The sequence below is a fragment of the Nothobranchius furzeri genome, chromosome 4, assembly GCF_043380555.1.
Source record: "Nothobranchius furzeri strain GRZ-AD chromosome 4, NfurGRZ-RIMD1, whole genome shotgun sequence".
Taxonomy (NCBI): Eukaryota; Metazoa; Chordata; class Actinopteri; order Cyprinodontiformes; family Nothobranchiidae; genus Nothobranchius; species Nothobranchius furzeri.
Genome location: NC_091744.1, coordinates 77,541,873 through 77,558,842, shown reverse-complemented (window position 1 = coordinate 77,558,842; position 16,970 = coordinate 77,541,873). Strand labels below are relative to the sequence as shown.

General features: G+C 44.3%; 1 protein-coding gene across 4 annotated transcripts in view; it reads right to left on the bottom strand.

Annotated features, from left to right (window-relative positions):
* Nucleotides 1-16,970, bottom strand: part of mob2a (MOB kinase activator 2a) — a 65,938-nt gene that overhangs the window by 1,120 nt on the left and 47,848 nt on the right. For 3 of the 4 annotated variants that reach the window (XM_015964904.3, XM_054733256.2, XM_054733257.2), the window contains exons 2-3: nt 2,886-3,046; nt 1,860-1,953 (exon numbers count right to left, since the gene is read on the bottom strand). In XM_015964904.3, the coding sequence (XP_015820390.1) occupies nt 1,860-1,953; nt 2,886-3,046 (255 nt within the window). Of the gene's footprint in view, nt 1-1,859; nt 1,954-2,885; nt 3,047-8,898; nt 9,210-16,970 lie in introns of those variants that run through there. The other variant, XM_054733255.2, reaches the window with a different exon arrangement.

Sequence of the window (16,970 nt, the reverse complement as noted above, 5' to 3'; positions counted from 1 at the left end):
AACATGAGCCTTCACTTCCCGATTGAACCGAGTCCCCTGCTTTTGAAGGGACGCCGTCCCTGGGGACATCCCGGACGCTGCTCTAACACGTCCATGCTGGCAGACCCACATAAACAGACCGTGAAGAGGACTGTTGATTTGCAAAAGGTCAGTCGGGGGGGCTCCTGAAGCTCTGAGCTCATGAGGTGTGTCAGAATGACGCCTCTCAGAGTAAAGACTCCAAAGCGCTTTACACTACAGTGTATCATTCACCCATTCACACACACATTCACACACTGGTGGGGATGAGCTACGATGTAGCCACAGCTGCCCTGGGGCGCGCTGACAGAGCCGAGGCTGCCGAGCACTGGCGCCACCGGTCCCTCCGACCAACACCAGCAGGCAAGGCGGGTTAAGTGTCGTGCCCAAGGACATAACAGCCGGGATCGAACCTGCAACCTTCCGATTACCGGACAACCCGCTCAACCTGTGGAGCTACTGCTGCCCCCTGGTGTCAGAAGACACAATAGAGGTGGCAGAACGAGCAGATTTTCAGACAGCGGAACCGGAATAAGTGTCATCCGACCGAGCTAGACCGTGTTGTTCAGCAGGATTGTTAGACGGAAGAAAAATATGAGTGCAGGTATGACTCGAAGGGAGGGGGGTTGTTTAAACACGCCCAGAGGAATGTTAAGAGCACAAATAACTGACCCTGCAGGAGGTGACCCCCTGACCCCAAAACACTCGCTCATCCACTGAATAAACTACAAGACTTCATTTAAAACATTCTCACACCCAGCTTGTACAGAATTAAAACACCAGCAGACACCGCCAGAACCCCCAACCTCCCCCTGGAAACGGGTCTCCTAAAAGGTTCTGTTCCCCTGAAGCTTATGGAAACAGTTTCTTCCAAAAATAGCACTCCTCTCTGCGCCGCGGGCAGGAGCGCAGACGCCACTGCATCTGTGGCTCGGGCTCTTTTCAGCACAAAGGGGCGGGGGTGCAGGCAAAAGGGGCGGGGCGCTGCACAGAAGGTGCACTCCTAACTGGAACCTTGTGCTATAATCTTTGAAATTTGGAGGCGAGTAAAGACGCAGAACAGACTTGACACTAGTTCAACTCCGTTTTCTTTTCGATGATGTCATTAGGTCCGATTTGCACGGCTGGATGCGCCAAGCAAACAAAAACACGTTCATGTGCTCGGATGGCTCCTGAGCGGTGTTTTCCTTTCCACTTGTCTCATGGGGTGTGTAGGAGCAGCTTCAGGTGACAGCAGTGGAAAAACCCACTGTTGGCTGGGAGGATTACTAGTTAGGCTTCTTTTCACAGCAGAGCTCTCACCATCTTGTTCGTCACCAACTCTGTTGTCACATTTCTTCCTGCTCTTTTCCCTCTAAAGTCTGCGTGCGGGCGAGCATTTGCAGACCGTTTCATGCGTTTCTTCCACCTGCAGATTGTAATTTGCTAGGAACTATTCAGAGAGTTTAGAACGGGGCGGTTTATCGGGTTTTACCGAGCTCAAACCCACAGAGGGCTTCTCTTTAGAGACAGCACCACACCTCGACAGGGAAAACTAGTTAGATAAATACTTAGTCGCCTCCCTCTAGTCATGACCTATAAATAAACGAGCCGATTTTGACTAACAAATTAAAGCAAATGTTTAGTTACATTATGTCTGTTTGAGAAAATGCCCCAAAAAAATGGATTTAAACAAATTTAAAACAAATGAACCCATTTGACATATTTAGAGGTTGGATTCAACGCTCCCTGACAACTTATAGCGCTCCTTCGTGATCCGAGCAAAGGGCAACAACATTCCCGATGAATAAACCAACGGTTGGCGAGTTATAAATAAGGCACACCTGTGTGAGGTAACTTACGTGCTACAGGCGGTCATGGCTTGACAGGTGTCCCCGGTGCAGAACTCTGAAATGGTGCTGTACTGCAGGTTGATAAGATTGAAAAACGTCGTCGCTGGAAGACAGATAAGAGACACGCATCACAGCCTGGCATCAATGACGGGAGGAAAATAATCAGGTCAAATATCTGAGTGTGAACCGTCACCGCCTGATCAGAAACAATAGAATCGTAGTTGCGTAATTAAATTCTAAGATGGTTACAGCAAAAAAAAAAAAAAAATAAAAATCAAAAGGTGACTGCAGGAAATATTTAATACAGATGAAACCTTAGAAAACGTCTGCAAAGAGGAAAAGTGATGCGCATGTCAGATGTGTGAAATGTAGGTTTCTAGTCGGGCGGCATTCCTGCTCCCAGCTTACCACCCAGGGAGATCCCCAACGAAAAGTGTTGCTTAACTCGATCATTCCAGAGCAGCGAACAAAAACTAAATGTAGAAAAGACTATCCAGAGGTGTCATGTTAAACAGACGCTTAGAGCAACATTCTATTCTTATTAGGGTAAAAATGACTGCAAGCACCTCACCGGTTTGAGAACGTAACGAAAACAAATCCAAGGAAAACAGAACCCCTCGTGAGAATAATTAATCCCCAAGGCAGATGTGAGTTCACTAGAGTTGAGAAACGAAGCTCGTAATCTCACAGCTAAATATCAGCGAGCGTCGGTAAACAAACGTGTTAAAGGAGCCCATGTGTGGTGTTAAAGGGGGACGGTGCCAGGCCTGGGTACTGTTAAGGACCTGGATCACTTACACAGCTGGAATGTCTTGTTACCTTCGGATGACAAGTGCGTGCAGATTTTGGAAAACAATTCCAAACCCCTGCAGGAAATTACACAAGCTGGAGCACATGCTACGCCTGAAGGAGCAGTCCATTTTTAACGAGACTCGATCCCCAGTCCTCCATTTGAAAACGACACTGTTAAAATGCTCCGACAGGTAAAGAGTGATGATTACAGCTGTGGTTTCTACCAAAGTTTCAGCCACTCACTGTTGCTAGCCAGCCACTCGTTGAGGTCGATCTCTCTGGGCAGCACCACCAGCTCCTTCAGGTCAAAGTCCACCACGCGGATTTTTGTGAACTCCGTGTCCAAGTAGAGCTTCTTCTCCTCTGCAGGTGGCTTCTTTCCATTCGGCTTCGTCTTCGACTTCCTGCCAGACAGAAAAAAGGAAGAGGTTAGAATTTCTAAAATATGTTCTGTAAAACAAGAGTAAAAATGACAAGGACTGCGAATCGGGATCACAAGTAAAGAAGAAGGCAGAAATGAGTTTCCTCAGTTGGGTGGGCGGGCTCAGCCTTAAGGTTGGTTTATGCTTGACGCGTCCGCGAGGTCCGCACGGCTCCGCGCGGGAAAAGTTGCGTCATTTTAACAACCACGCCCCTCCACCGCGCCTCCGCACGGCCCAGAATTTCCGCAACGCGCACCTCGGAAAATTTCTAACCACGCGGACGGACAGACGCGGAAAAACATGGCGGACCGGCAAGAACTAGTATGGCAGAGGTTCGTAAATACAGACATTTGTATGATTCAGCTCTCAGAGATCACCGTGATCAACATGTAGTTAATAATTCTTGGAGAGAAATAGCTCGCACTGTCGGAAAAGACGACGCTGTTAAAAATGCTGAAATGCCATGTTGTAAACAGTAATTTCTACTTCTACTATGGTGTAGTGTTGGATGCATGCTGTAGAGCTCCATGCTGCCCCGTTCAGTTTGGGAGAATATTGGCTCACCGCAGAGACGAGCCGCATGAACCATAAACGCTGCGAGTTGTGAAGCGCGTTCCATCCGCGAGCCGCATCACCGCACGGAAAGTGAATGCGTCAAGCATAAACCAAGCTTTAGAGGTAGACTGAAGAGCTCAGAGGTTTGGGAGAGGCTCAGAGTAGAGCTGCTGCTCCTCCTCGTCAAGAGGAGCCAACTGTCACACTGGTGTGTGAAATTTGCTTTCCACATTTGACCCATCCCCAGGGGGAGTGATGAGCTGCAGACTAGGCCATGCTCGGGAACCCTTTGGTGGTTTAATGCCCCCAATCGAATCCCTTAATGCCGAGTGTCACGCAGGGAGGTCTTTGCTATGACCCGACCATGGATTTGAACCCACTATCCCCCAGTCTCAAGGTGAACACTCAAAACATTAGGCCACTGAACTGGTTCGAGGTGGTTTGGGCATTTGGTGAGAATCTCTCCTGGACGTCTCCCAGAGGAGGTGTTTCAAGTACGTCCGGTCGACAGGAGGGCCCCACGGTCGACCGAGGACATGTTGGGAGGGATCAGAACTCCACGTTAGCCAGGTGACGCTGGGGGATCCTGCTATTGGAGCTTCTCTGGGAAAGGGCGGTTTGGGTCCTTCTGCTGGAGCCGTTAACCCCGCGACCTGGATAAGTGGGTAAAAACAGACGTTTTCAAAAAGAGGGAACTTAAATCTCACAGACTCGTCTGTGTCTGATCACCGTTGCTGACCTCTGACCTTACGTCAGCCTTATGGCTTCCACCCAGACACAGTCTACAGGGCGTTGCACTTCCAGTGTTAGTTTTAGAAAGAGGATGTCATATCACACCGCCCCTTCACTTCCAGGGCTGTATAACCTCTCCCCCTACTCCCATCTCCCGTTGGTGGTGGCAGCAGGTCAAAGGCTGAACACCTTTACATAAAATACAGACGAGTGCAGCCCCTTCCCTTTTTATCCAGATTAATCACAACATCTCTACTTCCAGTCCTCCCAACAGCTCTAGTTTCCTTTAGACCAACCAGCATTATTCCACTGCTGTTTGGGAATTTTGGGACAAGGGAGTTAGATTCTTCCTCCTGAATTTACTGAGCTTCTGTTGACCCTCATTTCCAGCCTCCATGCTGTCATCCACTCTAAGTCTCACTCTCTTGTCTCCAATTAAAACACACTAATAATCTTTATTTATTTTTGGTTTTAGTCTCCCAACTTTCTGGGTTTGACCAAGTACGTGAAAAGTATCTTTGCAGGACTTATCCGTAATTTACAACATTACAAATTGGCTTCCAATGATGGAATTAGATGGGAGGGACGGAAGGGGAGAAAGGAACAGAAAGGGGCGTTAGATTGACTCGGGTCCAGCTGATAACCATGGGAACTAATAAACACTCTGAAAACATGACGGGCCTGAGAGGCACGAGGTGTCTCAGCCAGAGGATGGTGTTCACAAGCTCCGTGGAGTTTTAGTTCCCTGCTTTTCACTTCAGCTGACAAGGGAGGTCCCGTCAGCGTGTAGACGGAAACAGAACCGGGAGTCTTCCTTGATAACATCTAAGACCTCTCTGGTCAGACGATGTGAATTCCTGCAGCATCCCAGACTGAAACTCCCACAGTTGCACAATCACAACACCTCAGCATCACTTCGGTTCTGGTTCATTGTGTCATGATTTCTCAAGGCTGCAGCTGAGCTTGTTTCGTCCTCGATTAAAATCCAAGGACACACCAGAGAAAACGACTGGCTAATCATTAACAACCGTTTCCTTTCTGTTTCACCTTCTCTGCTCAATCTTTAACCTCGTCTTGGAAAAAAAAAACTTCTTCCTTGTTTTTGTTGGAAAATCTCATTGTTCAGGGTGAAACAGCCCCAGAATCTTATCTCTGAATATTTTCTGCCTGCTGGTAAGGGCACAGATCCATGTGGTTGGCGCGGTTTTTCGACATGAGCAACATGTGCCGTCGTGTGAAAAAGCTTTACCCACGGAGAGCGTCATCCGCAGATGCCGTCAACTCTCTAACTTTGCTACGCCTCCTGGAAAAACTGACCGACTCCTAAAAGATCCCTTTGAAAACATTTTGTTTCAGCGAGCCATTTCCTGCCCTGCTCTTTTTACACTTTCGTAAATTTCTGCACAAACGCCTCCTTCTGCAGAACTTCTGCGTGGTTCATCATTAAAAAGGAGGTTAAATTCTAAAGTTACTTATTTATCTTTGCGTGAAGAAAACTTCCTCATCTACACATGGCTCCTCTGACACACACATGCAGTTCTCAGAGGAAAAAGTGATACCATAAAAGGCAGCAGATGTTGCTTTCTTCCCACCAGATCAGGGGCACACCAGGACCAGCCACAAGGCAGAATCAGAGGCTAAATTAGACCTAACTACTGGGGGAACCACAGCCTGTCTGGAACCAGGCCTAAGAGTGATGTAATGTCTAAAACTGACTTCAGAACAGCTCTTATCTGAGTTTATATAAGGAAATAGGCTTGTGAATGTGGAGTCGAAGCAGTAAGGCTGCAGAGTGACCACCTCAACAGCTGTTCAACTCTTCGTCACTTTTACCCTTTCGCTGTTCCCAGGAACAACCTCCCCCACTGTCCAACGATCTTCATTTACTACCTTTCCTCTTTCACTCACACACGCGCACACGCACGTACACACACACACACACACAGAGGACACTGCCTCAAGCATCCTTTCAGTTTTCAAGGCCGATCCAGCTGGTGTCAACAGCTGTGTCACGAACCTGATTGAACCAGACGCCGTGGGAGGAACGGAGAATAGGTGAGCTCTGTCCGGTTTGGGTGTTTGTTTCTGCACGCCTGCGTCCACCAAGACTGTGCAAACAGACAACTGCTTCTAGGCCTCAGACTGGTGCAAATATTAGTGGCTGTGTGCTAAATGAACCAAGAAGACTTCTAAAAACGAGCCAGTCTACAATCCGGTCTCGTTAACAGAACCTGGTTCCAATTAACCCTGGAGCCGCAAGGGAACGCATTACACACCGCCTCTGTCAGTGCGCCCCAGGGCAGCTGTGGCTACATCGTGGCTCATCATCACCATCAGTGTGTGAATGTGCATGTGAATGGATGAATTAAACACTGTAGTGTAAAGCGCTTTGGAGTCCTTACTCTGAGAGGCGCTATACAAGTACGGGTCATTCGTTCACACACAGCTACGCTAACGAATTAGCTCAAATGCTTTCTCAGAAGTACAACAATTTACTACAAAACAGCCGTCACTTCCTCCGCTCAGGCACAAACATCAGCCCTTCAGTGAGGCTGTGCTCGAAACACGCCGATTTTCCATAACTCACCATCATCTCCATTAAGAATCCACCAGCATTCCTGCATGAAAACAATTGTTTTTTACTGGTTCCTGCTGTGATGTTAAAACACAACTGTTTAATAACCCCATGTAATGACCCCCCCCCCCCCCCCCCCCCGAAGCCGATGGCTCCTGCCAAGCCAGAAGTTGCACAACAGTTCCCTAAATTGTTTGTTTGTATTGCAGAGAGAATAACTATTAACATATGGATGCAGTCGATGTGATCTCCAACAGTGAAAAGCTGATGAAAACAAACCGCTGTGTTCTCTCAGCAACTTTATGACGAGATTGGAGAGGTTAGCTTCAACTTGTTCCTCTTCTCAAAAAGAAATAAACCATAATAAAAAGTATTCCACCACACTGATTAGACGTTTAAACCAGACGCATACATGTTCCCCTTTTTTCATCAGTAAGCGTAGGAAACAAAAGGTTTGATGTGAGCCGGATGTTTCAGACCCGTCTGTTTCTTCCAAGATCCAAAGCCTCTTTCCCCCTAAAAACCACAAATGGAGGAAATGGCAGTCTGAGCAGACCCGAGCAAAACCGCAGCAGCAGCGGGGGCTAAAAAGAGACACGGCTAGCAACAAGATGAACATTCAGCTGGGCCACGTCGCTGTAGGAATCGTTTCAGAAACTAAACTAAAATCTTGATTTTTGCCTTAAGAGGGTTAAAAAAATACAGTAAATGAGAAATGTAGCCATGTAGGAGTACAACACAATACCACAGTAGCTCTGGCTTGTTTATCTTCCTCTTCCAATCTCCTGCTTAATCCCATTCATTGACTCTGAGGGCCAACACAGTACAGAAGGAACTCCCCACTGCTAGCATCATAATGGAGCCTCATCAGCATCACAACACACACGTATTCAAGCACGGGGGTCTGCGATGCCACAGTGCAAAACTGCTGCTCAACAATGCAGCAAATGCCAACACGATTGGCTCTTTTATTGACAGATGAAGAGAATCTAGCTGTAAAAGATAATATGATGGATAAACGTGCTGCTGTAACAAGTGAATTTCCCCACAGTGGGATTAATAAAGTCTACTCTAAAACCTAAACGGGTGTTTGTTTAATCTGGTTGTGTAGGTTTTTCCTCCAGCTAGAGGAGCCGTACTAATGCAAGTTACCTTTATATATACACCTGCCTCCAAACAGGCTAGGAGTTTCATAAACAGACTCTCGACACTTCCTACCAAACTAAGCAGCTGCTTCGGCACAAAAACTGTCCCTCTTGGGCTTCTGTAGTGTATTTCCTAAGGGCTGAGCAGTCTTTACAATAATAAATTTCAACTTCCTGATTGATCAGGAGTGGATAGGCTCGTCTCCACTCGCTTCAGGTCTGGCAACAGACACGACAAAATCCAATAACACTTTAAGTTATGCTCGTTATCGTCCGCTAGGATGATATTCCCTCCGCAATCGACAGCAACACTCCCATTGTGTTGCAGAACAAAACAGGTTTTAAGGTATGCTCCCTGTAGGCTGCTGCTTGGAAAAAAATAAGGTAAAGGACAACTTCACCACAACACACTCCACACACACGTGAAATGATTAGCACCGAGCTCCCTCAGGAGTTAAAGCTGGACCAATTTCCTTCTGGTTTTAAGGAGGATCTCTCGTTTCATACCAGTCAAACGAGAGTAAAAAAACGCTGCCACGGTTATTTTAATGCCTAAAAACAACAACAACACTCCGAGCTCCAAGTGAAAATGTCCTAAATGACTGAAAAGTCTACACGAGGACGCACGAGTGTCTCGGAGACATCATCACCAGACAGTAATTTACTTCTACGTGTGAAAACTCGTGGAAGACGTCACATATAAACAACTCTGAATCATATTTAGGTCATGTTTTAAGACAATGGAGAAAATAAAAATGACGTATTACATTCAAATTCTCTACATCAAAGTTATTTTAAAATACAGATCCAAGGGAAAACTGTTTTACCGTAGCACTTTTCCGACTGCCTGAAGAACCATTTTGCAACTTAATGTGTTTTTAGGATTTTTCTGAGGGTGCATGTCCTTCTTCTTTAAAGAAAATAAGGCGTGATCTCTGACCATAGTTCAAAACATGAAGAAAATAAGTCAGACTCTCTCCTTCAGCTCTTTTACATTTGGCCTGTCCGACAAAGACACAGAGCTCCGGCTCAGGGAAGCTTCCGACTCACTTTACAGGAGAAAGAAAAACTTTTGAGGGAGAGCTTAAAGAAGCTCCACCCCCCCCCTTACTCTGGCCCAATCAGAGCAGGAGCTTGAACCAAGTGGGCGGGCCTTGGTGACGTTGAAGTCAGCCCATGTAGTTGGTCTTATCCTCTGATGAGTAAGAAACAGGTTGACTGAAAATCACACTTTTATTCAGCCAATAAGTAGAAATAAAAATATAAACAACCCATGAATAACACTTTAGATGACAAATCAGAACCAAAACCAAACATATTTAAAATAAAAATAGGATAAACAAACACTAAAGCTCAGCCACTAGTTTATATGCAATCACATCTAAAATATAAGTGTACCATTATAGTTCATGCTAAAACTGTGAGGTGAGCTGCTGAAACTACCCTGGAGTCCGGTTATGACGGCGTGTTCAGACACGGCAGGAAGGGCTGAGGAACCAGTGGGCGAATCAAACACAGCCCGTTGGAGAGCTAAAGGCAGATCTGTGAACACACACACCGAGGTTTCTTTGGAGCAATAATTTGAGAACTTTTACAGTTTGAGGCAAAAGATAAATATAAGCTCTAATTAAATAGTCAACAAGGAGCTCAGACAACAGCATTTGGGAACAAATTGAACAAAAGGTTATAAAAACTGACCGAGTTCAACTCATGAGACAATTGCAACTTCTGTCGCCAAACTTCAGCTTTCCCCTGTAATTATGGTCTCGATCCAGTCTTTTATTCTTCACTCGGCTGCTCAGTTCACACATTCCCACTTCCTCTTCCGTCACCTCTCATTGTCAACGTTCTAAAGCCGAACAGAAATACCTGATCTGAGATCTGCGGCGGATTCTTTGTGGCTTAAGGCGAGCGGCTACATGAGACGGAGATTGTGTTGATTTAGTGTATGAAGGTAACAAAGTGTCCTCTTATGGGGGTTAAATTAGGGTATGAAGAGGTGTGTGTTGTGCAGCAGGAACAGAGAGCGTTTCGGGGCAGCAGTAGCTCAACAGGTTGAGCGAGTTGTCCAGTAATCGGGTTGCAGGTTCGATCCTGGCTCCGGACAGAGAATGCTGCTGTTGTGTCCTTGGGCAAGACACTTAACCCACCTTGCCTGCTGGTGGTGGTCGGAGGGACCGGTGGCGCCTGTGCTCGGCAGCCTCGCCTCTGTCAGTGCGCCCCAGGCCAGCTGTGGCTACATCGTAGCTCATCCCCACCAGCGTGTGAATGTGTGAGTGAATGGATGAATGATACACTGTAACATAAAGCGCTTTGGAGTCCTTACTCTGAGAGGCGCTATACAAGTGCGGATCATTTATCATTCTTTTTGAATACCAAATCAACTGAAATATATCTTCTATATTTTTAAACCTCCTGTGTGATCGAATGAGTTGATAAGGAATGCTACGCATCCTGCATAACTGATGGCGTTTTGCACAAAGAGGGTGTACTGAAATTGCTTTAACTTTATAAAATATATATATTTAAATGATCAAATTTACATTAAAGCATATAATAAGTAATTTGCAATATATTTACATACTAACATTTCTCTGCAACTCTGTTATGTATAACCTGTAATGTTGAGACAAATATAATCTAATCCTAAAAAGTGGTTCCTGCCTTCACCATAAATGAGGAGTAAAAAAAAAAAAAACAACCCAGAGGAACCAGAAGAGAGCGTTGACTTTTTCCATGGTGCTAATTATAGCAGGAGCTGGTCAGGACCACAAAGAATAAAGAAAACTACACAGACGGGGGAGGGGGTGCATGTGAGTCTGAGTATGTGCAGAGTGGCTTCATCATTAACTGCATGAGCAGACGAGACTGAGCAGGAGGGGAGATGCAACGGTCCGTTACCAGAACTGGTTTGTGGTGGGGGCTGGGGTTCATATATTACACGGTTATTACAAGTGAAAAAAATGTTCTTAATATCAATAAAATGCTTCCAGACCAAAGGGTAATGAAAATACCATCTATTCACGTGCATCTGCTTATCGACTTAGGTACTTTAAAGTGGTAGCAGGGTTTCCCCCAGAAAATGAGTTAAGCCTGGCGGATTCGGCCGTCGGGGGGGGGGGGGGGGGGGGGGGGGGGGGGGATCACGCGCTCCATCCCGCAGGGCTCCTCCGTGAGAGCTGGGGTGGGGGTGGAGTTCGGTTGCACATGTTCCGCTGCTGTTTCTCACCAGTATCAGTTGATGGAGGGCTCTAGTTTCGCTGTGCCGCTCATGTCAGCGGACACGGAAGGGTCAGGGAGGGGGGCGGGGCATGACGCTTAGCCTGGCAGGTGGCCAAGCAAAGCCTGGCGGGCCACCAGGCTTATTAAGCGCTGGGGGAAACCCTGGGTAGTGTGTAGTTTCCTGGCACTAGGGGGCAGTACATACATTTCTGGGTAGTTTTACACCATATTGCTGTGATTGTCTAGCTTGGCAAGCCAGACTAAATAAATGTATTATTTAGTCTGGCAACGCTCCATTGACGGCTCTCGGTTGTGGGGCGGGTTCTACCGTTGTCTTTCAAATGATCTCCGCATGCTACTGGACAATGAATGTGACATACTCACCGCAACAGCTATCGGTAAAGGAGGCGGCCCGCAGTTGAAGAAGGAGAAAACAATTATTTCTAAAAAAAAAAAAAGCACTGAAATACATCTATCTGCTCCTGATTCTAATGAAGCCCAAGATCTAATAGTCCAAAATTGATGTAAAAGCTGTTTCTAACGAGCTGTCGCCATCTTGTTTCACTCTGTTGCATCATCCCACCCCCCATGCATATAGAGTGCCCTGATTGGCCCACAAAGCGGATTAAGCTCTGTGATTTGTTCACTAAGCAGATAGAGCACTATGATTGGCCCACCATTATGGACCAATCACAGCTCTTTATGTGTTTGAAACCCCTCTAGAGAGCTGTGATTGGCCAGCCAGAATACTGTTAGGGGCTGCAGAGGTTCCAGTGGAGCGTTCCTTGACCAAACTTTGCAAAGCAAGACTTTGGTCTAGTTCTCTGTCGCTAGTTTAAAACAACATTACGGTAAATGTTGCCTGTGGAGCAGAAAGCATGCGACCTTGGCGTGACCCCTCAGACTTTGATGGTCCTTCAGTAAATTCTAACTGGTGACTGGCGCTGTATTTTTCAGATCTTCTCAGGGTCCTGCACCTACTGATGAATTCATCATACTACGGCAATACCACTTGGCCAAAATCTATTGCATCTTTTTTTTTATTCCGTTCTTTCACATAGGTTTTGTAAAGACTTTAGCAGTCTTGCTATTAAATTCATGTTTCTTACTGCCTAAATGTTTTCGAACGTGGTAACGTAACTTCCATAAGTCGTACATCAAGACAATCATCTAGTTTGACATCATTGAAAGGCGCAGGACCCCGAGCCGACCAGATGGAAACATGGTGTCTAATATGGCACCGCGTCCCCCAAAGATGCTAGACCCATGCCCTATGTACTTTAGACTCATATTTTATGTTATATGTTACAAAGCCGCCAATATTTTTCAACGACTGGACATAATTTTATTACTATTATTGTTAACAACATTTCGATGGATATTTCCAGAGATTAAAGGTAAAAAAAACACATCGTCACTAATAAAAGCCTGCCTTACGAGATGACTGAATGGGCTTAAATGGCTTCTGACTGCAAAACAGCAGCAAAAGAAGAGAAAATCTGTGTAAAATTCATTCTTTTGAGTTTTTAAGCCATACATGTCAATTGTGATCCATGTAAAAAAAAGTATCCTCGATCACCTTGATAAATTACACCCTGGACTCTAAATAACTATAAATCCAAGCCTTGTGACGTGTGTGGGCTGCTGCTCACACCCACAGGTGGCTAATGGGAGCATGTAACATCTACACGCAGCATGTGACCCAAACATGATCTTATCTGAGTGACCAAAATAAAATCATTCTTCTGTCATGGTGGTTTTTATGCAAGGGAATGTCCCAGCTGAAGTGAGTCACGTAATGGAAAAATATTACCATTATTAGTTTAGTCACATTTTAAATGAACGCAAAACAGAGTTTAAAAGCTTCATCTCAACACAAAAAGTAGAAATGTATATTTTACTTGAATAAAGCTCAACATTAAAAAACAAAAACAAATATTAACTTGATTTCCTACTGAATTGATTTCCTGTTTAAGGTGTGAAGAAGAATCCTGAGAAAACTGTACTGTTGTAACGGAAATCTCATGATCAGGGAACTTTCCAGTAATTTGCTTCTAACCATTAGATCCGTGCCGTCACTTAAAATAGAAAACCTCCATTCGTGATCATGGGGGCTTGGCGCAGACCTCTACAATTATCACTTAACAACAGAATTCAACCCAAAAGTCCCCCTCTGACTAAAGGAGGTGGCATGGAGTCAAACGTTCACGGCTGTTTGTCTTGTTACGTGAGCAGGTGGAGACGGAGACGTCAGACGTGGATGGAAGCCAATGGCCAAATTCCTGTCTGTCTGACAACGGTTCACTATTCCTGCTCCGATCTGACGTCATGGCCACTTAACCTTCATCATTTATGTGCTGCCTGTAGTACCACATAAAGTACGCCATCTGTGTACCAACGAGGTTCTGATCAATTCTGAAAAATAAAGGAATTTATTTATATATAAGGTATGTGAAATCTTTGGGCCAATATCGTTATTAATATCGCTGTTATGGCTGATAACCGATATTTGTCGATACCGATGAAATAACACTAATGCTTCTAAAATCAGATTTTTTATAAAAAGAAAACTATTAAAGCTGAATTTACATCATGTACACACACACACACACACACACACACACACATGCTTCTGAGATGAATACAATCACTATCACATTCACATGGCTAATCAAATACACCCACCCCCCGAAACAGGAAAACAAATGGAAACAAAATGAAAAAAAATATTGGTTGTCAATATCGGCCCACTTTAATTTATTGGACCGATATGTTAGAAAATGACAGTTTTTGGATTTAGATTATGAAAAGGTAAAAAATGTTACGAAATTGTTGTTTGATGAGCAGACATGAGTCTTTAGGTCCGTTTATCACAGACCATGACGTACATATTTAAGCACAGCCACTTCCTGCTAAACCTCAGAGCTAAATGTTTATTAGGATTGCAGTTAACTTATCAAAAATATCCACAGATGGACAAAATTACAGAGATTTTTACAACTACAAAAAATGAGATTAAATTTAAATAGCCACAATGGGATGAAACAACAACAATCAACAAAACCAAACAACAAGGAACCAAGAAATAAAAGCCCAATGGAAATACTGACGTCATGCTGCAGGTGTTGAAGCTGTAATCAGCTAAAAATTCTACCAAAAAATGAATATGGAGATAAAAACATTACATCAACAGCAAAAAATTATCAGAATAACAGATTAGGTATGGTAAAAAAGGTGAGAAAGGAAGCATTCAAGAAATTTAAAGAATGCCTACAACATTACTGACGCAATAGGGGTTTTCTTTGTAAAGCTAATCCGCTGCAATTTTTTGTGACAACATAATAATAATAATAATTAAAAAAAAAAATATATATATATATATATATATTTAAATATATATAATTTCGCATCATTAAAACAAAACAGGCATTAAATATTAAAACGTTTTCAGTTTTGGGAGAATAAACGTTGACCAGAACTGGTCTCTCCACCGGCCCGGCCCAACAGGTTGGGTCTGAATGTCGGTGAACAAATTCCACCTACTTAAAACAAAGAAAAACACGAATCCGGGCGAGCTGCAGATGAGTCAACACTCGCTGATGCATCCTGGGAGGCTGCAGGCAGCTCAGTTAAACTTCTGCCAATCATTTAAACAACATAAAGGGCGGGCACTAATTCACAGGGAAGCCAAAATCAAATATTAAAAAGCAGCTAAAGTTCAAAGTGTTGCTGGGTTACATTCAGGCGTGTGTTTAGGTATGGACTTAGCCAGAGAAAACAGCTCAGACTGAGGTTCTTCAGTCCCTGGTGGGTTTCTGAATACCCAGATAAATAAAGGTCAGCAGGGCTAGATGCTGTCAAAACTGAACTCAGCGACCTCTGCTGCAACCTCCTACACTATTAATAAGGGTCTTGCTGGTCACTCTTTCAAGAGATTTACAAACAGATAAATAAAATAATCCATATGGGTAATTTAAATGCTAAAATGTGTAATGTTTGCTGCAAAACCCTGAACCTCTGGTACGTTTCTGCAGATTGATGATAAACTGAGCCACAGAGGGCTGTATCGTCAGCCCCCCCAAAATACCTTTTCATTTTTTAGACTATAAATGCCTGATTTTCCTTAATTTTTATTGTGCATTCTCTCCCTTTCATCTCAGAGGTGTTTGTTCTTCCTCTCCTTGTCTTCATCCCTACGTTGCTCTGCATTCCTGAAGGGGATGGGCAGCATGCACAGACATGCCCTCGCTCTTCGCACACGATAGTTCAACAAAAGACCAAAGAGGAGCAAGAACTACATGAAAAATGAGCTTTAGGAGGTCAGAAGAATGAGATCTATCCAGTTACAACTGACTTGGCTTTTCCTGCTTGCACAATTCATAAGGAAACACAAAAGGATTCAAATATATGGTCCATTTAACAGCAGCAATGACATTAAAGAGAAATACCTGTCTGCCTAATTGCCTTTCCATTTGTACTTAAGAATTCATGCAGAAATAATCCAATTATCAATCAGGTCACTTTGGATTTTCAAGCTTTCAGCTGTTGGACTTTGTGGCATGCAGGTGTTTTCAGTCAGATGTCTGCTGAGAGGAGCAGAGACACGCGAGACCGCGTCCTCATTGGGTCACGGCTGAAGGAGAAGAATGGCTTTATCAGAAGACCTGAGATGAGAAATACCAGACTCGTGTCCAGACAGTTATAAATCACCAGCTCCATGGATACTGGATGGATTAATGTCAGCAGGAATGAGCCAGAATGGGGAGGGCATGAGGGAGCCTTCAGATCAGAGGGTTGAGAATCTGGCCAGTCCTGGATCAGGAAAGTTAAACATTAAGAAAAAAAAGGAGCTGAATTAAAAGAAGCTTGATAAAAGTGAAAGGGCTTGAAACAGGGTGGGAGACTGTCACAGCATGCCTCGATCTCCTGCTGCACTCCTCCTCCCTGCATTCCTGAGAAGAGGAGAGTCTCTATCCACCAAACACTTTGCCAGTTTGGTAAACCCATCAGGCAAATGCAAGAGCGCACACGCGCACACGCACACACAGTAAACATAAACCCAAGTCCAAAAGGCTCAAAGGGCAGAGTTCAGTTTAATACTGGCTAAAATGATATTTTGCACCCAACTAAAAGAGAAATTAACATTATTTTGAAAATAATTCTCAAGACTCAAATTTGACCAAAATTCAACTTTGTTTTAAAATAAAAATTGGGAATGAATGATGCAATCCTGCAAAAGAATGTTAAAAATATGCATTAAAATGTGCTTTTAATATACATTTTACGAGTAGAACCCTATGAGATCCATGAAAACCTGCTAAAGTTGTTTTTGCTTTTACAGGGAGTGCAGAATTATTAGGCAAATGAGTATTTTGTCCACATCATCCTCTTCATGCATGTTGTCTTACTCCAAGCTGTATAGGCTCGAAAGCCTACTACCAATTAAGTATATTAGGTGATGTGCATCTCTGTAATGAGAAGGGGTGTGGTCTAATGACATCAACACCCTATATCAGGTGTGCATAATTATTAGGCAACTTCCTTTCCTTTGGCAAAATGGGTCAAAAGAAGGACTTGACAGGCTCAGAAAGGTCAAAAATAGTGAGATATCTTGCAGAGGGATGCAGCAGTCTTAAAATTGCAAAGCTTCTGAAGCGTGATCATCGAACATTCAAGC